This window comes from Orcinus orca, chromosome X (genome assembly GCF_937001465.1).
Source record: "Orcinus orca chromosome X, mOrcOrc1.1, whole genome shotgun sequence".
Taxonomy (NCBI): domain Eukaryota; kingdom Metazoa; phylum Chordata; class Mammalia; order Artiodactyla; family Delphinidae; genus Orcinus; species Orcinus orca.
In genome coordinates this window covers 14,048,513-14,075,513 of record NC_064580.1, presented here as the reverse complement: position 1 = coordinate 14,075,513, position 27,001 = coordinate 14,048,513, and the positions used below count along the sequence as shown (strand labels likewise).

Sequence of the window (27,001 nt, the reverse complement as noted above, 5' to 3'; positions counted from 1 at the left end):
AAGCATTTTAAGCAGATGCAAACGGAGATTTGAGATTGTGGCATTTGATATTTCAGTTTTGGTTATTTATCATAGATGTGACTTCTTTTACCGCCCCCCCCCCTTTCTTTTTTTGCGGTACACGGGCCTCTCACTGCTGTGGCCTCTCCTGTTGCGGAGCACAGGCTCCGGACGCGCAGGCTCAGTGGCCATGGCTCACGGGCCCAGCTGCTCCGCAGTATGTGGGATCTTCCCGGACTGGGGCACGAACCCGTGTCCCCTGCGTCGGCAGGCGGACTCTCAACCACTGCGCCACCAGGGAAGCCCCTACCCCTTTTTGATCCAAGAATTTTCAAAGTCAAAATTAATTTTACATCTGACACAGTGGATTTGTGATAGTCACATATAATTAAAAATGCATTCAGGTGAAGGGTAATTTGTGTTATATACTAAGTATAATTAATGCATAACATTTTCCTACCTTTAGTTGAAGCCCTGTTAAATTAAATATTTTCTACTTTCATTTATTTTTCAACAATTTCATATGGAAAGCAAATTAAGAGGGTTAAAAAACCCAGACAGCCACTTACAGTAACCTTCCAGGCAACTTTTATAAATTTGAAGACTGCTTTAATTTAGAACATTGTAGTAAGCATCTCCCAACTAACAAAATGATCTTAAAGAAGTCATTTGGAGCTTAGTTTGGGCTAAAGAACTTTTTTCTCATAAAAGCAGTGGTGAGGAAGACAGCTGTACCGTGTGTAAAATAGCTTTCTATGGACCAGTCTGGGAGCCTAATAGTCACTTAATCCTGTCTCTGTGGGGACCATAGGTTCAGAGCTGATATCAGGCTGTTACTGGAGTCTACTTTTTAAAAGGAGTCAGCACAGCTGGGAGTAAGCCCCCATTAGTGAATCAATAAGGGTAGCCCATAATTTTGACAATAACTGAATGACTAAATGAGTACTTCAAAGCTAATGTATTTGAAAGCTTTTATACATTTAGCTCAATGAGAAATGCCTTAGGAATAGGTATTTCAACAACTTCAAAGATTTTCTTTTTTTTTTTTGCAGTAGAAATAGCTGGATTCTAGTGGAAAGAGATTATTAAGAAAAAACTCACTGTGCATTTGGCACTCGTCCACTTAAGTGCAGTCCTAACTGTAGCGTATAACAGATGAGCAGCTGCCACAACCCTGCTTGCATGCAGTTTAGTTGGAGACACAAGACACAGACGCCTGAGACGTACAACCAAATGTGTGGCAGTATGTGAGTACGCCCTCAGTAATGCTACCAGCTCTGACAACCAGGACTTCTGCCATGAGAGAATGTTCTGGATCTGTGCCATCCTTTATGGCAGCCACGAGCCACATGGGGCTGTGGACCACTTGAAATTTAGCTAGGGTGGCCAAGGAACTGAATTTTATTTTTTATTTTTATGTTATTTATTTATTTATTTTTGGATCACTCCCTGTCTCTCCCAGCTTCTGGTTGCTCCCAGAAACCCTTAGCTTCCTTGGCTACATCACTCTTCGTTTTTGGAATTTTATTTTATTTATTTTTTTATACAGCAGGTTCTTATTAGTCATCAATTTTATACACATCAGTGTATACATGTCAATCCCAATCGCCCAATTCATCACACCACCATCCCCACCCCCCTGCCGCTTTCCCCCCTTGGTGTCCATAAGTTTGTTCTCTACATCTGTCTCTCAATTTGTGCCCTGCAAACCGGTTCATCTGTACCATTTTTCTAGGTTCCACATATGCGTTAATATACGATATTTGTTTTTCTCTTTCTGACTTCACTCTGCATGACAGTCGCTAGGTGCATCCACATCTCAACAAATGACCCAATTTCGTTCCTTTTTAATGGCTGAGTAATATTCCATTGTATATATGTACCACATCTTCCTTATCCATTCGTCTGTCGATGGGCATTTACGTTGCTTCCGTGACCTGGCTACTGTAAATAGTGCTGCAATGAACATTGGGGTGCATGTGTCTTTTTGAATTATGGTTTTCTCTGGGTATATGCCCAGTAGTGGGATTGCTGGATCATATGGTAATTCTAGTTTTTGTTTTTTTAAGGAACCTCCATACTGTTCTCCATTGTGACTGTATCAGTCTACATTCCCACCAACAGTGCAAGAGGGTTCCCTTTTCTCCACACCCTCTCCAGCATTTGTTGTTTGTAGATTTTCTGATGATGCCCCTTCTAACTGGTGTGAGGTGATACCTCATTGTAGTTTTGATTTGCGTTTCTCTAATGATTAGTGATGTTGAGCAGCTTTTCATGTGCTTCTTGGCCATCTGTATGTCTTCATTGGAGAAATGTCTATTTAGGTCTTCTGCCCATTTTTGGATTGGGTTGTTTGTTTTTTTAATATTGAGCTGCATGAGCTGTTTATATATTTTGGAGATTAATCCTTTGTCCATTGATTCATTTGCAAATATTTTCTCCCATTCTGAGGGTTGTCTTTTTGTCTTGTTTATGGTTTCCTTTGCTGTGCAAAAGCTTTGAAGTTTCATTAGGTCACATTAGTTTATTTTTGTTTTTATTTCCATTACTCTAGGAGGTGGATCAAAAAAGATTTTTCTGGGATTTATGTCAAAGAGTGTTCTTCCTATGTTTTCCTCTAAGAGTTTTATAGTGTCCAGTCTTACATTTAGGTTTCTAATCCATTTTGAGTTTATTTTTGTGTATGGTATTAGGGAGTGTTCTAATTTCATTCTTCTTTTTTTTTTTTTTGTGGTACGCGGGCCTCTCACTGTTGTGGCCTCTCCTGTTGTGGAGCACAGGCTCCGGATGCACAGGCCCAGCGGCCATGGCTCAGGAGCCCAGCCGCTCCGCGGCATGTGGGATCTTCCCAGACCAGGGCATGAACCCGTGTCCCCTGCATCGGCAGGCTGACTCTCAACCACTGCGCCACCAGGGAAGCCCTCTAATTTCATTCTTTTACGTGTAGCTGTCCAGTTTTCCCAGCACCACTTATTGAAGAGACTGTCTTTTCTCCATTGTATATCCTTGCCTCCTTGTCATAGATTAGTTGACCATAGGTGCGTGGGTTTATCCCTGGGCTTCCTATCTTGTTCCATTGATCTATGTTTCTGTTTTTGTGCCAGTACCATATTGTCTTGATTACTGTAGCTTTGTAGTATAGTCTGAAGTCAGGGAGTCTGATTCCTCCAGCTCCGCCTTTTTCCCTCAAGACTGCTTTGGCTATTCGGGGTCTTTTGTGTTTCCATACAAATTTTAAGATTTTTTTGTTCTAGTTCTGTAAAAAATGCCATTGGTAATTTGATAGAGATTGCATTGAATCTGTAGATTGCTTTGGGTAGTATAGTCATTTTCACAATATTGATTCTTCCAATCCAAGAACATGGTATATCTCTCCATCTGTTGGTATCAGCTTTAATTTCTTTCATCAGTGTGTTATAGTTTTCTGCGTACAGGTCTTTTGTCTCCCTAGGTAGGTTTATTCCTAGGTATTTTATTCTTTTTGTTGCAATGGTAAATGGGAGTGTTTCCTTAATTTCTCTTTCAGATTTTTCATCATTAGTGTATAGGAATGCAAGAGATTTCTGTGCATTAATTTTGTGTCCTTCAACTTTACCAAATTCATTGATTAGCTCTAGTAGTTTTCTGGTAGCATCTTTAGGATTCTCTATGTATAGTATCATGTCATCTGCAAACAGTGACAGTTTTATTTCTTCTTTTCCAATTTGTATTCCTTTTATTTCTTTTTCTTTTCTGATTGCTCTGGCTAAAACTTCCAAAACTATGTTGAATAATAGTGGTGAGAGTGGACATCCTTGTCTTGTTCCTGATCTTAGAGGAAATGCTTCCAGTTTTTCACCATTGAGAATGATGTTTGCTGTGGGTTTGTCGTATATGGCCTTTATTATGTTGAGGTAGGTTCCCTCTATGCCCACTTTCTGGAGCATTTTTATCATAAATGGGTGTTGAATTTTGTCACAAGCTTTTTCTGCATCTATTGAGATGATCATATGGTTTTTATTCTTTAATTTGCTAATATGGTGTATCACATTGATTGATTTGAGTCTGTTGAAAAATCCTTGCATCCCTGGGATAAATCCCACTTGATCATGGTGTATGATCCTTTTAATGTGTTGTTGGATTCTGTTTGGTAGTATTTTGTTGAGGATTTTAGCATCCATATTCATCAGTGATAGTGGTCTGTAATTTTCTTTTTTTGTAGTATATCTGTCTGGTTTTGGTATCAGGGTGATGGTGGCCTCATAGAATGAGTTTGGGAGTGTTCCTTCCTCTGCAATTTTTTGGAAGAGTTTGAGAAGGATGGGTGTAAGCTCTTCTCTAAATGTTTGATAGAATTCACCTGTGAAGCCATCTGGTCCTGGACTTTTGTTTGTTAGAGTTTTAATCACAGTTTCAATTTCATTACTTGTGATTGGCCTGTTCCTATTTTCTATTCCTGGTTCAGTCTTGGAAGGTTATACCTTTCTAAGAATTTGTCCATTTCTTCCAGGTTGTCCATTTTATTGGCATAGAGTTGCTTGTAGTAGTCTCTTAGGATGCTTAGTATCTCTGCAGTGTCTGTTGTAACTTCTCTTTTTTCTTTTTTTTTTTCTTTTTTTTTTTGTGGTATGTGGGCCTCTCACTGTTGTGGCCTCTCCTGTTGCGGAGCACAGGCTGTGGGCGCGCAGGCCCAGTGGCCATGGCTCACGGGCCCAGCCGCTCTGCCGCATGTGGGATCTTCCCGGACCGGGGCACGAACCCGTGTCCCCTGCATCGGCAGGCAGACTCTCAACCACTGTGCCACCAGGGAAGCCCTCTGTTTTCATTTTTAATTCTATTGACTTGAGTCCTCTCTCTTTTTCTTGATGAGTCTGGCTAATGGTTTCTCACTGTTGTTTATCTTCTCAAACAACCAGCTTTTAGTTTTATTGATCTTTGCTATTGTTTTCTTTGTTTGTATTTCATTTATTTCTGCTCTGATCTCTATGATTTCTGTCCTTCTGCTAACTTTGAGTTTTGTTTGTTCTTCTTTCTCTAGTTCCCTTAGGTGTAAAATTAGATTGTTTATTTGAAATTTTTCTTGTTTCTTGAGGTAGGCTTGTATAGCTATAAAATTCCCTCTTAGAACTGCTTTTGCTGCATCCCATAGGTTTTGGATCACTGTGTTTTCATTGTCATTTGTCCCTAGGTATATTTTGATTTCCTCTTTGATTTCTTCAGTGATATCTTGGTTAATTAGTAATGTATTGTTTAGTGTCCATGTGTTTGTGTTTTTTACATTTTTTTCCCTGTAATTCATTTCTAATCTCATAGCGTTGTGGTCAGAAAAGATGCTTGATATGATTTCAGTTTTCTTAAATTTCCTGAGGCTTGATTTGTGACCCAGGATGGGATCTATCCTGGAGAATGTTCCGTGCACACTTGAGAAGAAAGTGTAATCTGGTGTTTTTGGATGGAATGTCCTATAAATATCAGTTAAACCTATCTGGTCTATTGTGTCATTTAAAGCTTGTGTTTCCTTATTAATTTTCATTTAGGATGATCTGTCCATTGGTGTAAGTGAGGTGTTAAAGTCCCCCACTATTATTGTGTTACTGTCGATTTCCTCTTTTATAGCTTTTAGCAGTTACCTTATGTATTGAGGTGCTCCTATGTTGGGCATATATATTTATAATTGTCATATCTTCTTCTTGGATTGAGCCCTTGATCACTATGTAGTGTCCTTCCTTGTCTCTTGTAACATTCTTTATTTTAAAGTCCTTTTTTTTTTTTTTTTTTTTGTGGTACACGTGCCTATCACTGCCACGGCCCCTCCCGTTGCGGAGCACAGGCTCCGGACGTGCAGGCTCAGCGGCCATGGCCCACGGGCCCAGCCGCTCTGCAGCATGTGGGATCTTCCTGGACCAGGGCACGAACCCGTGTCCCCTGCATCGGCAGGTGGACTCTCAACCACTGCGCCACCAGGGAAGACCCTAAAGTCTATTTTATCTGATATGAGTATTGCTACTCCAGCTTTCTTTTTTTTTTTGCGGTACGCGGGCCTCTCATTGTGGTGGCCTCTCCCGTTGCAGAGCACAGGCTCCGGATGTGCAGGCTCAATGGCCATGGCTCACGGGCCCAGCCACTCCGCAGCATGTGGGATCTTGTTGCACCGGGACACAAACCCACGTCCCCTGCATCGGCAGGCGGACTCCCAACCGCTGTGCCACCAGGGAAGCCCTCCAGCTTTCTTTTGATTTCCATTTGCATGGAATATCTTTTTCCATCCCCTCGCTTTCAGTCTGTATGTGTCCCTAGGTCTGAAGTGGGTCTCTTGTAGACAGCATATAGATGGGTCTTGTTTTTGTATCCATTCAGCAAGCCTGTGACTTTTGGTTGGAGCCTTTAATCCATTTGTGTTTAAGGTAATTATCGATGTGCATGTTCCTTTGAACATTTTCTTAATTGTTTTGGGTTTGTTTTTGGAGTTCCTTTTCTTCTCTTGTGTTTCCCACTTAGAGAAGTTCATTTAGCATTTGTTGTAGAGCTGGTTTGGTGGTGCTGAATTCTCTTAGCTTTTGCTTGTCTCTAAAGCTTTTGATTTCTCCATGGAATCTGAATGAGATCATGCCGGGTAGAGTATTCTTAGTTGTAGGTTCTTTCCTTTCATCACTTTAAGTATATCATTTCAATCCCTTCTGGCTTGTAGAGTTTCTGCTGAGAAATCAGCTGTTAAACTTATGGGAGTTCCCTTGTATGTTATTTGTCGTTTTTCCTTTGCTGCTTTCAATAATTTTTGTCTTTAATTTTTGCCAATTTGATTATTATGTGTCTCGGCATGTTTCTCCTTGGGTTTATCCTGTGTGGGACTCTCTGCGTTTCCTGGACTTGAGTGGCTGTTTCCTTTCCCATGTTAGGGAAGTTTTTGACTATAATGTCTTCAAACATTTTCTCGGGTCCTTTCTCTCTCTCTCCTCCTTCTGGGACCCCTGTAATGTGAATGTTGTTGCGTTTAATGTTGTCCCAGATGTCTCTTAGGCTGTCTTCATTTCTTTTCATTCTTTTTTCTTTATTCTGTTCTGCAGCAGTGAATTCCACCATTCTGTCTTCCAGGTCACTTATCCGTTCTTCTGCCTCAGTTATTCTGCTATTGATTCCTTCTAGTGTAGTTTTCATTTCAGTTATTGTATTGTTCATCTCTGTTTGTTTGTTCTTTAATTCTTCTAGGTCTTTGTTAAACATTTCTTGCATCTTCTCACTCTTTGCCTCCATTTTTTCCCAAGGTCCTGGGTCATCTTCACTATCATTATTCTGAATTCTTTTTCTGGAAGGTTGCCTGTCTGTACTTCATTTAGTTGTTTTTCTGGGGTTTTATCTTGTTCCTTCATCTGGTATATAGCCCTCTGCCTTGTCACCTTTTCTGTCTTTCTGTGAATGTGGTTTTTGTTTCACAGGCTGCAGGATTGTAGTTCTCCTTGCTTCTGCTGTGTGCCCTCTGGTGGGTGAGGCTATCTAAGAGGCTTGTGCAGGTTCCCTGATGGGAGGGACGGTGGTGGGTAGAGCTGGGTGTTGCTCTGGTGGGCAGAGCTCAGTAAAACTTTAATCTGCTTGACTGCTGATGGGTGGGGCTCGGTTCCCTCCCTGTTGGTTGTTTGGCCTGAGGCGACCCAACACTGGAGCCTACCAGGCTCTTTGGTGGGGCTAATGGCGGAGTCTGGGAGGGCTCACACCAAGGAGTACTTCCCAGAACTTCTGCTGCCAGTGTTCTTGTCCTCACGGTGAGCCACAGCCACCCCCTGCCTCTGCAGGAGACCCTCCAACACTAGCAGGTAGGTCTGGTTCAGTCTCCTATGCAGTCACTGCTCCTTCCCCTGGGTCCTGATGTGCACACTACTTTGTGTGTGCCCTCCAAGAGTGGAGTCTCTGTTTCCCCCAGTCCTGTCAAAGTCCTGCAATCAAATCCCGCTAGCCTTCAAAGTCTGATTCTCTAGGAATTCCTCCTCCCATTGCCGGACCCCCAGGTTAGGAAGCCTGACGTGGGGTCAGAACCTTCAGTCCAGTGGGTGGACTTCTGTGGTGTAAGTGTTCTCCAGTCTGTGAGTCACCCACCCAGAAGTTACGGGCTTTGATGTTATTGTGATTGTGCTCCTCCTACTGTCTCACTGTGGCTTCTCATTTGTCTTTGGATGTGGGGTCTTTTTTGGTGAGTTCCAGTGTCTTCCTGTCGATGATTGTTCAGCAGTTAGTTGTGATTCTGGTGTTCTCGCATGAGGGAGTGAGAGCGTGTCCTTCTGCTCCGCCATCTTGGTTCAGGGCCTACTTCACTCTTATCTCTATCACCCTGGTCACATTGCTTCCTCCTCTTCCTGTGTCTCTGTGTCTTCTCTTCTGTGAAGGAACTGAATTTTAAATTTAATTTAATTTAAAAAAAAATTTATTTAATTAGTTTATTTTGGGCTGTGTGGGGTCCTCGCTGCTGTGCACGGGCTTTCTCTAGTTGAGGCGAGCAGGGGCTACTCTTTGTTGCGGTGTGCTGGCTTCTCATTGTGGTGGCTTCTCTTGTTGCAGAGCTCCGGCTCTAGGCACGCGGGCTTCAGCACTTGTGGCACGCGGGCTCGTTAGTTGTGGCTCGTGGTCTCTAGAGCGCAGGCTCAGTAGTTGTGGTGCACAGGCTTAGTGACTCTGCGGCATGTGTGATCGATCCCTGGCCCAGGGCTCGAACCCATGTCCCCTGCATTGGCAGGTGAATTCTTAACCACTCTGCCACCAGGGAAGTCCGTAAATTTTATTTAATTTTAATTGATTTTAATGTCAATAGCCACCTAGTGTAGTGGCCCAGGTATTGCACAGCACAGGTAGACCTTGGATACTTAAGAATTCTGGGTCAGGGGTGGTGAGAGGGGGGAAATACTGTGGATTACAGTAAGAAGGGAAGATTGTGACACTCTTGGAGAGTTCATTGAAGGCAGGGGAAGCTTATGCTAGGCTGGAATGTCCAAGATTTTGTCATAAAATAGCGTGGCCAAAGCACATCTCTCCTGTACAGAAGTGGAAGGAAATAAAAGGGATTGGTGTGAATTTGTGGAGGTCCTTGAGTGTCAGTGTCAAAATTCATCCTGAAGAATCAGGGAATGAGTAAGATAATACCTGCCAACCTTGACATATTATGTAATTGATAAATACTGTACTCGTTAGTGAAGACTTTTCAGTAGAAATGGCTGCTTTAGGAGGATTCAGCTGCCGTGGGAGACGGAGGGATGAGAGGGGAGAAGAGACTTCAGGCAGTGCACAAATCTGCATCACAGTCTTGCCCTTGTTGACTGTGCTTTTCCTAGTCACCTCCCATAACTGACTCTACCCACCTTCAACATCCTCTTGTCTGTGGCTGAAGTTGGTATTTAAGGTTAGGGTTTTGGCCATTTTGGTGAGTTACTCAGTTTTCCTGGGTCTCTCCCATGTATACGTGTTATTAAACTTTGATTTTCTCTTGTTAATCTGTCTCATGTCAATTTAACTCTTAGACCATCCAGAAGACCTTATAAGGGTAGAGGAAAATGTCTTCCTTCTTAACCACATGATGTTTATTTGTTGTGTTTCCTCTCTTTTTCAATGCCCAGTGCTGCCCCTTTTCTGCACGTTGTCTTCAGCGTTGCTCCTACAAATCCCAGTTGAAATACTACTTCTTAGATTAAGCCTTTCCCTCGCCTGATCTCAGAATCACTGACTTAGGATCTCAGAGGTCTGACAATTTGTATCTCTTATGGCATCTTGTATAATACCTTGCCTGTAGTAGGTGCTTTACGTATGTTGGAATTGAAAGAGATTGTGTATATTTACTTTGTGAGAGGCTGATTGAGATCGAAACCATAGGCGAAAATGGGAAGCTAGCATGACCTAAACATTAGAACTCAAGAAAGCACATACAACAAAAAATAAAACTCCAAGCTATAGACTAATATCGGTTATTAATAAAGATGTAAAAACCTTAAATAAAATTTTAGAATGTCTAATTTAATAGTGTTAAGGGATAATCAGTCATGAATGGATAGTGTGTTTATCCCGGGAATTAAATTGATTAACACATCATACTGTTCAAACAAAAGAGTGAACCCCCGTATCACCATAGACACTCAATAGGCAGCGTACAGTATCTACACCCTGGTGCTCACAATCTCATAACAAACTTGACAGGGTGCTTCAAACAAGAGAAAGAATATCTTTTACAAAACAGTACCCAACCATAAACTCAGTGGGAGAATAAAGATCATCCCTGACTTATGATGGGGTTGTGTCCTGAATATTGGAAGTCAATGCATTTAATACACCTAACCTACTGAACATCATATTTTAGCCTAGCCTACCTTAAATGTGCTCAGAACACTTACATTAGCCCACAGTTGGGAAGAACCATCTCACACAAAGCCTATTTCATAATAAAGTGTTACAAATCTCATGAAATTGTTACTGAACCAAACTTGGGTCCACCTGCCCGATGCACAGCAAAGCCAGTCTGCTGACACCGGGTTGTGGTGAAGGACGGGACAGCGTTTATTGCAGGGTGCCAAATAAGGAGAACGTGCAGCTAGTGCTCAAAAGACCCAAACTCCCCAATGGCTTTTAGGCAAGGGTTTTTAAAGGCAACATTATGGGAGAGGGTCGTAGGGTGCCTGATCAGCTCATGGACGTTCTTTCTGATTGGTTGGTGGTGAGGTAACAGGGTGGTGTTTCAGGAATCTCAATCATCAGTCTTCTGGTTCCAACCAGTCTGGGGTCTGTGTGCAGACCCTGTGAAGTCAACGTCTTCTGCTTAGTTTCTGCAGAACAACTCAAAGATATGTGTCAGATCGTTGTCTATATCCCTTCGGGAGGAACTAGGAGTCCTGTGACTCTGTTGTTTAAGCTAGTAGTACTTTTCTTGTTTGATTGCTTTCCTTTGTTTCTACATTTTCCACTTCTCTAATCATTAACTGGGTCTGCTCTTTGGAACCCGGGGAAGGTCTAGGCGACAAAAGCTTTTTCTACAAACAAGCAACAGGAGACAAGGAGGGGCTTGTACCCAGGAGGGCCTCGCAGGGTCCTGCTCTGTTTCATAATTTATTGAATACTGTACTGAAAGTGAAAAACAGAATGGTTGTCTGGGTGCAGAATGGTTGTACATGTATCAGTTGTTCCCCCTCGTGATTGCACGGCTGACGGGGAGCTGTGGCTGCCACCACCCAGCATGACGAGAGGATTATATTGCATATCTCAAGCTCAGGAGAAGATCAAAATTCAAAAATTGAAGTACAGTTTCTACCGAATGCACATTGCTTTTGTACCATCTTAAAGCTGAGAAATGGAAAGTTGAAGCATTGTAATTTGGGTACCATCTGTAGTGGGGGATTCCCATAAAAACCAGAAATAATAAAAGATATGTACTGTTGCGATTAATGAAGTAGTTAAAATGAGACTGATGAATGCTGTCTGGGGAGTGAAGTTGATGCTCTCCTGCCTGTTTGTAGCAATATGAATCAATACAACCTTTTGGAAGTCAACTAGGTGGTCTCTTTCACAAAGCATAAAAATATTCATACCCTCTGACTTAGACATTTACTTCTCCGAAATTCTCCTAAGGAATCTGATATGTTGACAAAGAAGTGAACAGGTATTCACTATAACATTAGTTAGAAGAATCAGAAATGATAGTAATTTAAATGCCCCACAGTGGGGAAATAGTTGAGACCATTAAGCGGTATCCCTACAGTGGAATATAACTAGTCATTAGAAATGTTTAAGGCTTTTGATGCTATGAGAATGCTCTTGTATGAATTAGAATGATACAGATTGTGTTTAAATATTCCCTGATGGTGTATAAAAATCTCCTTTGTTTCTTGATGGAAGGGTTAGAACTCATTTTTCTTTTTTTCTGGTTAAATTTCTGAGTGTTTGAAATAGGTTCCAATATGCACTTCCCAAAATTTAGACGGTTGTATGTTCTGACTATTCCAAATAAGAAAGAGGATGAAAAGAGGCTCATTATGAAAAGCAACAATATGGTATTTTACAAATGTTTTCTTTTTTTAAAATTTTATTTATTTATTTATTTATTTTGGCTGTGTTGGGTCTTCGTTTCTGTGTGGGGGCTTTCTCTAGTTACGGTGAGCTGGAGCCACTCCTCATTGCGGTGCGCGGGCCTCGCACCGCTGCGGCCTCTCCTGTCGCGGAGCACAGGCTCCAGACGCGCAGGCTCAGCAGTTGTGGCTCATGGGCCCAGTCGCTCCGCGGCATGTGGGACCCTCCCAGACCAGGGCTCGAACCCGTGTCCCCCGCACTGGCAGTCAGACCCTCAACCGCTGCGCCACCAGGGAAGCCCACAAATGTTTTCTTTTTATTTAAAATTTTCTTTTATGCTTTTTGATGGGACACACATTTACAGGGTTGAAAAACCAAAAATGTACAATAAAATATGAAGTGAGAAGTGGCTTTCACACCTCTGTCCCTCATCTGCCCAGTCCTTTCCTTGAAACCGAGCAAGGGGTTGAGTGCTCGCTGCTCAGAAAGCCAAACTCTGACAGCGGGTATTTGCAGCAAAGTAAGGGTTTATTGCAGGGTGCCAAGAAAGGGAGTGGGAGGTGAGCCTCAGATCCCCTCCAATTTGGTCTTCGAGTTACGGGGTTTTTAAAGGGGAAGGACAAAGAAGGTGGGGCTAATCATTGTCTTGTGACATTTGTTAATCGCAGTTTCAAGAGTCAGGATGCCTAAGGTTTATGAGTCTTTGGCCAGGTTGTCCATGACCTGGGGAGGGGGGCAGTCTGTTAGCTCATCCTGCCCTGGAGAAACAGCCTGAGTTTGTTAAGGATGTTATGGACAAGAGCACTTTTAGTCCTCTGACTCTGGTTGATCATTGTTCAGTTAGCACAGGATTGAGGTCAGAGGGGATGAGAAAGGGGAAAAAGGTTTTAATAGAGAGGTTAATCATAAACTCGGCAGGGGAATTCAGTTTTAGGGGGACTCGGTTTCATACTAACATGTGACCACTGATACTAGTTTTGATTTTGATCACAGGCGTCAGTAAGCGGCAGCGAGCAGTAGCTGGAAGCAAGATCTTAGTTCCGGGACCGGGAGTCCTAACCACTGGATCACAGGGGCCAGCAGCTAGGGCCTGGGTCCCTAGTTCTTGCCTGCCTTGTCAAGAAAGAATGCAGGTGAGGAGGCAGAAGGTAAAGAGAAAAGTGAAAAGTTTACTGGAAAAGCAGAGTACATGCGGAAGGAAGCACAGGCGAACTCAGTGAGAGAGTCATGAGAGTCGGGCCTTTGGGAAGTTTAAACCCTTTATGAGGGGGCAGTCTTCCGGGTCTTTGTCTTCTTCTTGGTCAATCGTATTGTTTTGACCCCATGGCTAATTTGTCTCTGGACCTTCCCCTGGGTGTACGTGCACCCCTCAGTCAAGATGGCTTTCATCGCAAAGGCCTCTGGGAGGGAGGTAGCAGGACTTACTATGGTCTGGCATCTCCTGCCTTTTTGACCCTGTGAAGGCTTTTGTGCATGCGTAGTGTCTCCCTTGCCCCAAGGATGGGAAATGTATGACCTCTCAATCTTTTAACAGGGTTTAGCCCCTCTCTGTCTCTGCCATAAAAGTGTCCAGTGTCCGGTTATCTATCCTGTTCCTGTTTCTTATATCGAGGTGCAGATCTCAAAATATAGACAGGAGTCCGGTCATAAATGTGTAGTCCTGGAGCCCGTTTGTCTCTTGCCCCAGGAAATGTAAACCGGGGGCTGGTAATGATTGTCTGGCCTGGAGCTCATCTTCTTCTTACCCCAGGAAGTGTGAACAGGAGGCCAGTTGTAAATGCCTAGCCTGGAGCCCACCTATCTCCTGCCTCAGTTTCTTCTGTGTCCTTTCAGAGATTTTTTTTTTTAGCTCATGTTCAAGCAAATTTAAATATATGACCTCCCCCGACCTTGCCCTCAAGTCACTATCTACTGCCTAGCTCATTTATGCCTGGCCCACTTTGGGTCACCCTGGCTGGCCTTGTTCTAGATTCTTACATCACCAGGACTTGCCTATCTGAGATGCAACTCCTCAGCCTATGGACAGCCCCCTGCCTGCTCTATGGGTTGCTGGGGAGGAAGACATTTTCCTCTACCCTTCTAGGTTCTTCTGGCTGGTCTAAGGATTAAATGGACATGAGACAGATTAACAGGAGAAAATCACACAAAAGTTGAATAACATGAATACATGGGAGAGAAGGCTTTCACCTTGAATACCATCTTTGGCTAAAGACAAAAGAGGGTGTGGACAGTGGGGAGTCAGTTATGGGAGGTGACCAGGAAAAGCATGGTAAACAAGGGTGAGCTTTTCATGCAGATGTAAGCCTTTGCCTTCTCCATTGATTAAGTTTCTAGAGATTTGGTCATCCTCCACTTCTTGGTACAGTCAAGGAGACACCCTTACAAATGGAGATTTTCCTTATGCATGTAAATGTTTCTTACAAAAGGGTAACTTCTACTTGGTTTTCAGCGTTTCTCCCATGTCTGCTGTTTCTTAGAAAATAACCAGCTTAAAAGAATTAATATGCCAAAGAGACATAGGGGGGCAAATTCTGCTCCCCTACAGGGTGAACGAGGTGGGGAGTGGGTGTGTGCCCACCTTGGAGTGCCTTCAAGTGCACAGTTGAAGCCACTGAGAAAATTACAGCAGCCAACTTGACTGACATACCCAGCACACACTTCAAATATGTTAGGTTAAAAAAACTGACTCAAAGGCAGTACTTTTCAGGCAGTTTTTCTCAGCTTGAGAGTAAGGTCATAGCAGAATCTTCAGGAGGGCTTGTGTAGTTTTAAAACCATTCAAGGTTGTCATTTCCTGCATTTTGAAAGTGGAAATAATCCCATACCTTTCTGATGTCAACTACAGAAAGTAACGTGTGGCGATTTTGGCTCTAGAGCATGAGTTAAAAATAAAAACATCGAAGAACATTGTTCAAAGGCATGCGCTATTGCTCCCAATGTTACCCCAACACTGGGTTCACCTCTTCGTGGGTGTTGAGCCAAAAGATGCAACCAAGCCAGAGAGTGGGAGGAGGAAGGATCTATTACTTGCAGCAAGTAAGGAGAACACCGGGGATCTTTCCCAAAGCAGTGTCTCCCTGAAAACTGGGGAAGTTTTAAGCTGAGGGTACATGCATATTCACGAAGGGGTTTGGGTGGTCCACACAGTCCAAGCTTTAGTTGATTGAAGTCACAAGGGTCAGAAAAGGTCAACATTATCATCCCTTAGGTGCCAGTTGATCTGGTGGTTGAGTGCTTCAGGCTAGTCTTTACTGCTGAAACAGAACTGGGGGTCTTTACAAGTGATATATTATCTTTGCTCTTGTTACTTCTCTTGCCTGATAACAGTCATTTGTTCCTTCATTGTTTCCTTAAGGTCATTAATTACTGAGACCTGTTCAAGGACAAGCATTACGGCCAGGCTTAGATCACAAAATGGCTTAGGCCAAAAATGGGTTCTCTTATGTCAAAAAAACCAGCCATGCCTGGTTTTCTTCCTCTGGGGACGTGCTACCCTATGTGCTTACACCACAGGGGTTAAAATTGCTTTTGAGGGGGCGGTGGTGGGTCAAAAAACCATCTTACACCATGTCTAAAGCACAGATATGAATGTGGTACATAAACAGGTATACACACAATGTATATGTGGAATTAAAATTTTGTTGGAGGGGCAGTTGGGAAAAGAATGTCTAACAAGGCTCATTAGGAGGGTGATAATGAACAGAAAGGTTGAGATGCTGGTCAAAGGGAATGGGTGCAGTGCTGATGATTTGTGGGTGTTTCCGAGGAGGGGAGAGTGGTGGTCAGGATAAAGACCTGGCTTCCAGGGCACTGCTGTGGTGGGCTGCCGTGGCCAACTTAGACTGATTTAACTTTGCCATTTTAACTGTCTGGTAAGGGGCAGAAGAAAGTTACTCCTCTCCCACGCTCCTCCCTCTTTCCCTCCCCCCAGCTGGATTCAACTAGTAGAACCTGAGGACTAGCTGTTTCTCAGATACCCAGCGTCCCAGCATCGCAGGATGCCAGAGCTGGAGGGCCCTATGCCTTCCTGTCCCTTTTATTTTCCACATCACATACTAGAACCAAGGCCATCCCCTCAGTGATGGAATGGAACTGACTCTCTGGACATACATTCCTTTTGCTCCCCCAAAGGGTCATTGATTCAAGAGGCACAGCCAGTGCTGGGAGATGACTTTAAAGACAAGTGTCTGTTTTATGAAGTCTGTTTCTCCATAGCCATTGACTAGAGTGAAATACGAGTTGATGTTGGGAATGATGTGAGCCCTGCGTGGCTGCGGAGGGACAGCAGGGAGGGGGTTATTCTGGTGGACGAGTGGAGGGAGGGAGTTGGTTTGACTCGTCAGAATTCTTTCCAACTCTCCGCCACCATCTTTGTGGTCTTGGTCAAGATCGTGGAACTATTCTGGGCCTTTTTTTTTTTTCTTTATAAATCCATAAATTAGATGCATCAAATTAAGGTTACTTTCAAATCTAGTAAGCTACAGGGGTCAGTACTTGACAAGGGAAGACATGTCTAAGGATTTCTTTATTCAGTAATTAGACCTCACTGCTTGATCATTACAATTGCAAAGAATTAAGTGGAGACAATGGTGGTTTCATACAGAATAGGGCCACATCCCAGGCACTCTTCTTTCGGTTCTTAGAATGATCTGTTTTGTTTTTTCCTTCACTGGGATATCTTTTTTACTAACACCTGGAATTCTTCGAAACTAACTTCTCCATCTCCATTCCTGTCCAGTTCTTGAAAGAGGTCATCTAGGGTGCTTGGACCCTGGTTTTAGACAAAAAGGATGGGATAGGAGAGAGGAGAGAAAATGATTCAGTTACTGCTGCACATTTTCCGAATTAGAGACACTGGGTCTGTGTTCCTAGAAGGCAACCGAGTTTTCAGTCATATGTTACTGACAGAGATGAAAAAACCAACTTTAGTTGTAGTATTGCTTCATGTCACAGAACTGCCTACCCTTTTTTTAAAAAAAACTATATCATACATTTATTATTTTAAAATTGCTAATGTGTATTTTAAAATAATTGGTTTCCTATGTAAACTAAATCTAAATCATTCTTTTGAGAAGAAGTCCCAGGGCTTTACTTGACTGCCGAGGGGCCCTGCTCCAAGATTTCCCTGGTAGCTGGTTTGGCATCCAGCCCCAGAGCTGGACCAGCATGTGATCCTAGGCTTGCCATGGGCCAGCCCCGTGCCAGAGCTTTTCCTTATCCTGTGCAATTCTCCCAGCTGCCGTGGGGGGGAGAGCCACTTTGCAGATGAGGAAACTGAGGCTTTGAGACACCCGCTGACTTGCTCAGCGCCCCCAGCTGGTAAGTAGAGGGCTTGGGGTTCAAACACTGACTCCAGAGCTCAACCCCTTAATTAGCAACCACCCTAGTTTTTTCGCAAACCCCGGGTTGCAGCCCACTGCTATGCTATGCAGGATGACTTTGGCTCAGTGGTTCTCACACTTTGGCATGCGTCAGAATCACCAGGTGGGCATGCTGACCTTAGTAAACCCAAACTGATGGGTGGTCCTACTCCCAGAGCTTCCGATTCACTAGGCTTGGGGTGGGACCTGAGAATCTGTATTTCCAACAGGTTCCTGGGCGGTGTGGATGCTGCTGGTCCAGGACTGACTACTCAGAGAACCACTGCTTGTTACATCAGATCATGTTCAGCTCAACTCCCTTTTGACTACTGGTATTCCTGTAGTGAATTAAGCAGAATTAATTTTTGTCTCTGCTGTAGGGGTGGAAAATTTTCCCTTCTTCCCTTCTGGGTTCTTTGGCTGGTCTATTAATTAAATTGACATAGATCAACAGGAGAAAAACAAGTTTAATTACATACGTACAGGGTACCCCATAAAAGTATGATACCCAAAGGGCAGCCAGGTAACTGAGGCTTATATAACATCCTGGGCTAAGGCTACAAAAGGAAGGAAGGCCATTCAGATGTAGGCAGAGATGTTTGGAAAACAAAAGTTTGGCCTGTTATACAGATAAATTTCTTAGGACAAAAGGAATCTCTAGCAAGAGCTCTCTTCCTGGTAAAAGAAGAGCTCTGTTCTTTGCAGTATAAATTTAGGCAGCTGAGTGGGAGGTAAAGAGTTTTCCCTGAATCTTTGGGTTTTGATTTTTTTTAGTTCCAAGTAATCTTCATGCTGAAGTGGCATATTTCAGGGAGACTTGTTCTGAGCCACAACTCTGACTTTCAGGTTAGGAGTCTCTGTGGCAAAATAGTACCCAGGAAACCTATTGAAATAACAGTTTAGTTTATAAGTCAGCTTCAAAAAATTTTTTTAAATTGTGGTAAAAATCGCATAAGATAACATTCCCCATCTTAACTATTTTTAAGTATACGGTTCAGTAATGTTAAGTATGTTCACATTGTTGTGCAACAAATCTCTACATCAAGGTATGCTTTAATCCCTAAGATTCCTGTAAAGACACTTGGCACTTAGCTATGCTCACAAGACCAAACTGTGTTAGTTATTTAGCATCTGTTTTATAAATACCAAGCACTGTTTTCCTGAAGCATTTGCTACATTCTAAACCATACAAGGTGATGTGATGTAAACAGTATAGCTTAGAAATCCATATGGAAATGTAATCAGTACATGACTTGATAAGTAGATTTTTCACAACTTACCATTAGTCTTCCTACCTTTATCTTAATTAGAAAAGTCATATGTGCTTTTTTTTTTTTTTTTTTGCCATACGTGAGCCTCTCACCGTTGTGGCCTCTCCCGTTGCGGAGCACAGGCTCCGGACGCGCAGGCTCAGCGGCCATGGCTCACGGGCTTAGCCGCTCCGCGGCATGTGGGATCTTCCCAGACCAGGGCACAAACCCATGTCCCCTGCATCGGCAGGCGGACTCTCAACCACTGCGCCACCAGGTAAGCCCCATATGTGCTTTTTATAGGAAATACATAAAATATAGAAAAATACAGAAAAATTCACCAATCTTACCTTATTTAAAAACAAATTGTTTGAATAGATTGCCTAGGCTTCCCTGTCAGATTATTATTTTTCTTCTTTTTATTATTTTCTATTATTCCTATTATTATTTTTCTTCCTTTTGTTTTTTTTTGAAAAGTTGAATCTTTCTCAGAAACACTGGTTTTTGTTTTGTTTTGTTTTGTTTTTAAACATTTTTTTTTGAAGATGTTGGGGGTAGGAGTTTATTCATTAATTTGTTTGTTTTTGCTGTGTTGCGTCTTCATTTCTGTGTGTGGGCCTTCTCTAGTTGTGGCAAGCGGGGGCCACGCTTCATCGCGGTGCGCGGGCCTCTCACTATCGCGGCCTCTCTTGTTGCGGAGCACAGGCTCCAGACGCGCAGGCTCAGTAGTTGTGGCGCACGGGCTTAGTTGCTCCGCGGCATGTGGGATCCTCCCAGACCAGGGCTCGAACCTGTGTCCCCTGCATTAGCAGGCAGACTCTCAACCACTGCGCCACCAGGGAAGCCCAGAAACACTGGTTTTTATTTTTGATTAGAAAGTCTCTTTTTCTGCTAGTACCTTTAACTTTTTAAGTTATTTCACATTTTAACTATAAGACAATATCGATTATAAGGTTATCGAATTCAGCTACTTCACTTTTTAGTACTAAAAACAGAAACCTCAACAACTAAAACTAGAAACCTTCTCATATGTCATATTGACAGAAGGGACATTTCTGGTTAAAAACTGAGAACCAAATTCTGAAGTTAGAGCTAAGTAGGGACCAAGTCAAATAGTTGCACAGTTGCTTCCATTTTGAAGATGGTTTTTAGTTACAAGGGAAAGAGAGTGTATTGGAGCAAAGAGAATTAACCTTTCCCTATTCCTTATTGCCTCTAGACGCATTTTGATGTTGATAACTCTGGGATGGCTTTGATCAGAAACTTTATGGCTGAGGAAATGTAATCCTTTCCTGAAAGTTGTTTAGAAACTCATGGTTGCTCATTAGCACAAATGTAAATGCTTTTGAAATAGAAATGGGTGTCGCCAGAGGGCAATTTATCAGCATGAGGCCGGTTTTCTTAACAGACTGCCAAGTAAGCGTTGGTCTAGTTGAGAGATCCTACCTATTACAGAGGAGCACATCCAAGTCCAGCTCCTATAACCGTACAGGCCTCGTTGTTTTCCTAAAGCCTGGCACAGGGGTGCTGAATCCAGGCTGAAGGCCTTAGTGTGTTTGCTTGGCAACCTGCGGGTCTTCCAGGCCTAGCTCGGTAAGAGTGCGATCATGGCTTCTGTTTACTATGGCTGGTCCTGGGGAGTTCTGAGTCAAGGCTGTGGGCAATAGAAGGCGTAGTCCATGCTTTCTAGGAACTTGCCTTCTGAAATGTGGCCTGCCCTCAGGGCAGGAAAGCACACATTCAAGCGCCTTCCCTCCGGTGATGCCCATGCCTGGGCTGCTGGGCGCTCCGCCTCAGATGGAGCTCTGATCCGTCTCGTCGTGGACCTCAGCCTCTCCCCGCGTCCTTTCCTCTCTTCTCTCCTCCCTTCCCACCATCGCCGCCCCATCAGCGGGCTCTGTGGTGGTATACTCACTTTCAGTAAACTGGGGAATTCAGTCTGAATCAATAGCTTCAGCTCCTCCTTCGACAGCTGGTTTGGATCACCTTCTTTGGCTGCGTATTTTTCAAAAATGCTCTTCAGTTCTTCAGGAAACTTGTTTGTACTCATTTTGGTGTCCTGTAAATTGGGAAAGAAATGAACTTACCAAAAAGGTGAAGTATTTTATACTGATGATTGCCAGCAGGAGTTGAGTGCTTTTGGGCTGTTTCCTTGGCATAGGTGAGAGAGAATAAAGAAAAGGGGAGAGGGGAAGATAAAGAGGAGGAGGAGGAGAGAGGGGGCGGGAACTGTGGGAATCACAATGTACCAGTGACTGAAAACGTGTTTTAAAAATAATCATCAGTCCGGAGCCTGTGCTCCGCAACGGGAGAGGCCACAACAGTGAGAGGCCCGCGTACCGCAAAAAAAAAAAAAAAAAAAAAAAAATCATCAGGCTTCCCTGGTGGCACAGTGGTTGAGAGTCCGCCTGCCGATGCAGGGGACGCGGGTTCGTGCCCCGGTCCGGGAAGATCCCACATGCCGCGGAGCGGCTGGGCCCGTGAGCCATGGCCGTTGAGCCTGCGCGTCCGGAGCCTGTGCTCCGCAACGGGAGAGGCCGCAACAGTGAGAGGCCCGCGTACCGCAAAAAAAATAAATAAATAAAAATAATCATCTTAGATAGGTTGTTAAATGTCTGTTTTTGGAGTATATCTGTTAGAAGATAGTCTTTGGAGCCAAATACTTTTACTAGTAATTATGACATTTTTCACTTTTTAGGTACCTGTTCTGCACTCTGTAGGCTGTGGTCTTGAAGAAACCTGACCACAGCTTCTAGCCTCTTAAGTTACTGGTAATATCTTTAGATGGCACAAACCCACTTTTTCTCTAGACCGTGATCTTTCACACCATTCTGAAAGGAAGCAGAAGCAGCTACAGGTAGTACGAAAATCACACTTACCTGGTCGTCCAGCAGTGAGGCAGCTGGAAGAATCAAATAGGAGTGTGAGAAGCTGAGCAGGATCCTGCGACTTTTATAGTCTTTACACCTACACCACCCTGATGATGAAATTTTCCTTTTGTTTGCCATTTAAGGGTAATTATTAATGGTTTTTGAAACCCAAGCCTAAGACTGCATGAGCTTCATAATTAAGGGCAAGATCCAATAAAGGGCCACCTCAACAGTTGCTTAATGGTTCAGAGTCCCAAGTATAAGCTTGGATTCTTTACCCCTTAGATTACATTTTCCCTACAATGTGGAACTAGGATATTTGCTCACTGTTCACATTTCAGAAAGCTAAAATACGGAGGGTTGTTGTTTTTCAATTTAGTTGCATATTTAGGCTTGAAAAAAATAATTTTCTGCACATCAAGAAAAAAATGCTGAAATAGATAATCAAACACTACGTAGTTTAAAGAATTGCCTTGTAGCCTGTGAAGTCCCTCTGATGTTTTGTACATATAAGGTAGTTAAATTTTTTTTTAATGAACATCCACTTTTTATAAATAAATAAATAAATAAATAAATAAATAATTTGGCTGTGTTGGGTCTTAGTTGCTGCGCGTGGGCTTTTCTCTAGCTGTGGTGAGCGGGGGCTACTCTTCGTTGCGGTGCGCAGTCTTCTCATTGCGGTGGCTTCTCTTGTTGCGGAACATGGGCTCTAGGTGCACGGGCTTCAGTAGGTGTGGCGTGCGGGCTTAGTAGTTGTGGCTCGTGGGGTCTAGAGTGCTGGCTCAGTACTTGTGGCGCACGGGCTTGGTCGGTCTGCGGCATGTGGGATCTTCCCAGACCAGGGCTCGAACCCGTGTCCCCTGCATTGGCAGGTGGATTCTTAACTACTGTGCCACCAGGGAAGTCCCTAGGTGGTTAAATTTTTGAATAACTGAATGAATGAATAAAATATCATTGAGAAGCAGGTTTAAGAAGTCGGGGGAAGATACACAATTATTTGTGGTTTCATTTGGCAAAGCAAGATTGCCAAATAGCATGGTCATTTTTCAACTTTTTCATTATTTGTTGTTCGCATATGTGCTTTTTATTTCTTTTCCTTGCCAAATCTATTTTGTTAATCATTCTAAAAACTCGTGAAAACCCTTGACTTACTTTTATTCAATTGGAATTACTTCAAACTTTTGGAACTGCCAGGATTTAAAATTGGAGACTAAATTTATTTCTCTTAGAAAGAGTTCTATGAAAGAATTAGGACATTTCCTGGGAACATTGATCCGATACTGATTGTAACTCACAAAAGGGGGTTCCAGATCAACTTTAAAAGCACTTATCAGCTTTTAAATACTTGTATATGTCCACACTTTTTATGGACCTTTTCTATATTTAGTTTTCTATGGCCCTTTGTTATATTGCAGACAAATTCAGGATTAAAGTATTGGACTGTATTTCTCTCTGAGGCTTTTCAGTTCTAAAATTCGAAGGCCTTATTTACCTTGGAGAACAAATGTGAAATCTTATATATAGAGTTCCTTAAAAGCTGCCACCAGTCCTGAGTCCTGATCAGTCCATGCACCTTAGCTGTCTTGTGTATGTTATTCTTGCTTTTATTGCAGATTATTTGACATTGGTATGCATCAGTACTGACTATGTATTAACTCACTTCTTAGAGTAAAGATAGGCATTTTGCTTTTAGCTGTAAGATTTACACAAAAATGTTCTGATTTTGGCAATGTATTTTAATCAAGATTTTAGAGAATTTCTCGGGTTTTTATACTTATGCTCTGTCTTACCTGGGAGGAAGGAGGCTTTTGTTGAACAGTCATGAAAATATCTTTTTCCGCCAGCATCTTTTTAAAAAAATTTCAAATCTACAGAAAATTTGCAGGAAGAGTCAATGAATACCAACCCACCTTTTGCCCAGATTCACTAATCGGTAACATTTCCACATTTGCTTTCTCTTTCTATGGATGACCCCCCCAACTCCAACCATTTGAGAATCAGTTACAGACATCCAGACACTAACCCCCTAAATAACTCAGCATCTTATCTTGTAAGGACAAGGACATTCTCTTACACAACCACAATGCCATGATCACAGCCCGTACTCACATCTCCCCAGTTGTTGAAATAGCATCTTAAATTATCTGTTCTCTCAAATTACCGCTTGTGAGCTAAAATCAACATGGTAGTTGTTTTATTTCTTGAGTCTACTGAAGAAATGATTTTAATAACTATATGTGATCTTAATAACAATATAATATATAACTATATGATTTTAACAAGTATATATTGTATGAGATAATATATGTTGTATACAACACATGAAATGTATATATGAACACACGTGTGTGTGAGCATGTGTGTATATAAAATGAACCCTAAGAAAAACATTTGGAACAGTATTGGTTAACAGTCTTTTAGGCTACAAATCTCTAGTTTCAAGGGAAGACCTCTGATTAAAACAGGCCCAGTGCTGCTTGTTGTCAGAACTTAGGCTTGTGGTAAACGCTGACAGAACGGGAAAAACACCCCGTTGGTCCTCTTATGTTTTCACTTGCTCACCTCTGCAAGTCACATCTCTCGCCTCTTATTTTTCTCTTTACCTGTGGACTCAAGCGTGAGGGTAAACCTGCAGTGGGAAACGTGAAATCCACCAATAGATACTCTCATGAAACATTAACTAAAAATATGTGGAGATGGGCGATAAATACAGGGTGTGTTCAAAAGAGTGCGTTTTGAAACCAGAGAAGGGGGAAAACATGACAGGCACAAGATGGGTAATGGAAAAATGGAGAGGCAAAGGTTATTTCACCTCACCGTTCAATTGCTTGATCTTTGGACAGACTGCAGTTTTTCCTGGGAAAGCCAAGAGTAACTTATTTTACAAGCTTGGGGTACCACAGGTCTCCGTGGCCGGGTTACTGTGCTCAAAGGCCACAGCAGCAGTGCCTCAAAAAGCACCTCGGGAAGAGGGTAGTGTCAGCAGCCAGGCCCTGCGAAGCAAAATGGGTGTAAAATGCTGTCCGTGGGCTCGTGTTGTCTTTGATGCTGAGGTTTGGGAGAGACCGTGACTATTAAAGAGCAGCTGTCCCTAAAAGGGAGGCCCCCCCCCGCCCCCCGCCCATGACAGAGTTCACCTTTCGTTTCCAGCCTCTGCCCTGGGTGCCAGAGTTCGCAGAGGCCTCTTTATCAGAGCCTGGGACTATCGAGGGCTGCTTTCTCCCATGGGCTGTGTGCTGCACCCCCTACCCGACCCGTTAGCTCCAGAAATTCCACAGTACCCGTGTGAAGTGGATGCCGCTGTTACCTCCAGTCTACAGAGACAGGACGCATTCAAGGTCACGTCACTGGGGACTGGCAGAGCTGGGATTCAAGTCCAGAGCCAGCCCGCACCGTCAGCCACCATGCCACCTGCCCCGTCTCAGGAGTAGGGCTTCTGTGAGGAGAGCTGGTCAATGTTAGTGTGAGGCTCAGAGGCAGGACTTAAGTGTCATGATCACACCTGAAGGTATAAGAATGTTCTTTTCCTAGTGGAAGTAATATAGACCTTATTTTACTGGTGGAAAAAAACAAGTTAAAAAAATTAGAGGGGCTTCCCTGGTGGCGCAATGGTTGAGAGTCCGCCTGCCGATGCAGGGGACACGGGTTCGTGTCACGGTCCGGGAAGATCCCACATGCCGCGGAGCGGCTGGGCCCGTGAGCCATGGCCGCTGAGCCTGCACGTCCAGAGCCTGTGCTCCGCAACGGGAGAGGCCACAACAGTGAGAGGCCCGCGTACCGCAAAAACAAACAAACAAACTAGAAAATATCTACATATTTCTAGGACTGCTTAATGCTTTCACCATTGTAGATTCCATCCTCACGCTGCCCTGATGCTGAAGAGAGGTACCGGCCCTGTATCAGGTGAGAGGTGAGCTTGGACACAGCATACCTTGGCCTCAGAGCAGGCAACTGCCCCTCTCCCCTTCCGTCTGCGACTTGGTCTCAGAGACCCTCTACTTCTTGTAGGCCCACCGACCAGTCCCTGGGTCTCCTCTGTTAGTTTTTGATTAAAATCCAGGGAGATGTAATGATGGAACGCTTGATCCAAATTGCCATTGTGCTGAACTCCGATGGTGCTAGAGAAGAAGATCTAGTCCTTGTGCGTGAGGAGCCCACACTTTAGTTTCTGAGAGGAGATGCATATACGAAATGATGGAGGAGGTTAAACTTGTATACGTTAAAGGACTGTATTAGTTTCCTATTGCTGCTGTAACAAATTACCACCAACTTAGTGACAAATTTAGTTTTTTACAGGTCTGGAGCTCAGAAGCATTTCTTCTGGAGGCTCTAGGGGAGAATCTATTTCTTTGCCTTTTCCAGCTTCTAGAGACGGCCTGCTCATGGCCCTTTCCTCCATCTTTAAAGCCAGCCATGTGGCCTCTTCCAGTCTCTCTCTCTCCTTCTCTCTCTGACCTCTGCTTCGTTGTCACATTTCCATCTCTGATTCTGACCCTCCTGCTGCTTCTTATGAGGACCCTGTGGTTACGTTGGGCCCACGCTGACAACCCCCAGATAATTTTACCATCTCAAGAGGCTTAATTTAATCAGGCTGACACGGAAGGCAGCATATTCACGGTTTCTGGGGACTAGGACTTGGACATCTTTGGGGGGGCTGTTATTCAGCCTACCGCTTATTGGAAAGGAATGAACACTGTGTAGGTCATTTGTTTGGTAGGGTGAGCATAACACTGGTATTAAGTATGACACGGTGAGGAGAACTGGAGGGTGCCCCTAAAGCGCAAGCCCACGTGGGATGGTGGGGCGAAGCCATCTCAGGGAAAGTAGTGAAGAGGCGGTATGTATGTAGTGGCGTCGAGGGGAGGGGAGCAGAGGTAGAAACCACGGGTCAGAATATGTGGGGAGAGCATAGACGGTTCCTGAATGAGGTGGAACCTGCGTGCCACATGGAAGGGTTTAGATTTGGTCTGCAACGATGGAGACTGCTGTAGCTGCCCAGCTACTGAAGATGGTCTGCTGGGAGGTAGGCTCCTCTAGTGTCCCCAAATGAAATGTCCAAAGGCAAGGGACTGGACAGAAGCTGGCCTTACCAGGGTTCTGTCAGGTAGGTCAGAAGGCTTGCACTCTTTCCCACACTGCCATTTAGGAGTTTCATCTTTGGAAATTCCTTGGCAGTCTAATGGTTAGGACTCCGCACTTTCACTGCCGAGGCCCAGGCTTAGTTCCCTGATCGGGGAACTAAGATCCTGCAAGCCGGCTCCGTGGCCAAAAAAAAAAGGAGGGGGGGAATTTCATCTTTGATAAGAGAACCTAACTTCCCTAGACTTTGTTGTTTAAGGCACCCAGGACTCCTGAAGTCTTGAACCCATTACACTTTTATCATGGGCTGCAGAAACTTTGGTAAAGGTTAATTAGGGCCGTGTTTATCCTTACATGGTACATTTACATCTCCTAAAGCTTTATCAGCACCAATATTCGTTACTTATTGATCCTTTTTTATTTTTCTTCTGCG

General features: G+C 43.5%; 2 protein-coding genes across 8 annotated transcripts in view; one reads left to right on the top strand and one right to left on the bottom strand.

Moving 5' to 3' along the window:
* CTPS2 (CTP synthase 2) overlaps window positions 1-27,001 on the top strand; it is a 109,994-nt gene that overhangs the window by 44,597 nt on the left and 38,396 nt on the right. The window lies entirely within an intron of this gene.
* Window positions 16,517-21,582, bottom strand: S100G (S100 calcium binding protein G). The gene is made up of 3 exons (XM_012532937.3): window positions 21,499-21,582; window positions 20,535-20,678; window positions 16,517-16,780 (listed from the first exon to the last, which is right to left on the bottom strand). Exons 2-3 carry the CDS (start codon window positions 20,667-20,669, stop codon window positions 16,676-16,678), a joined length of 240 nt encoding a protein of 79 aa, XP_012388391.1. The 5' UTR covers window positions 20,670-20,678; window positions 21,499-21,582; the 3' UTR covers window positions 16,517-16,675.

Coding starts and splice junctions, on each gene's coding strand:
- S100G (XM_012532937.3), bottom strand. CDS start 20,669: ATGAGTACAAACAAGTTTCCTGAAGAACTGAAGAGCATTTTTGAAAAA. Junction 16,781..20,534: donor AATTCCCCAGTTTACTGAAA/GTGAGTATACCA, acceptor GTCTAAAACCAG/GGTCCAAGCACCCTAGATGA.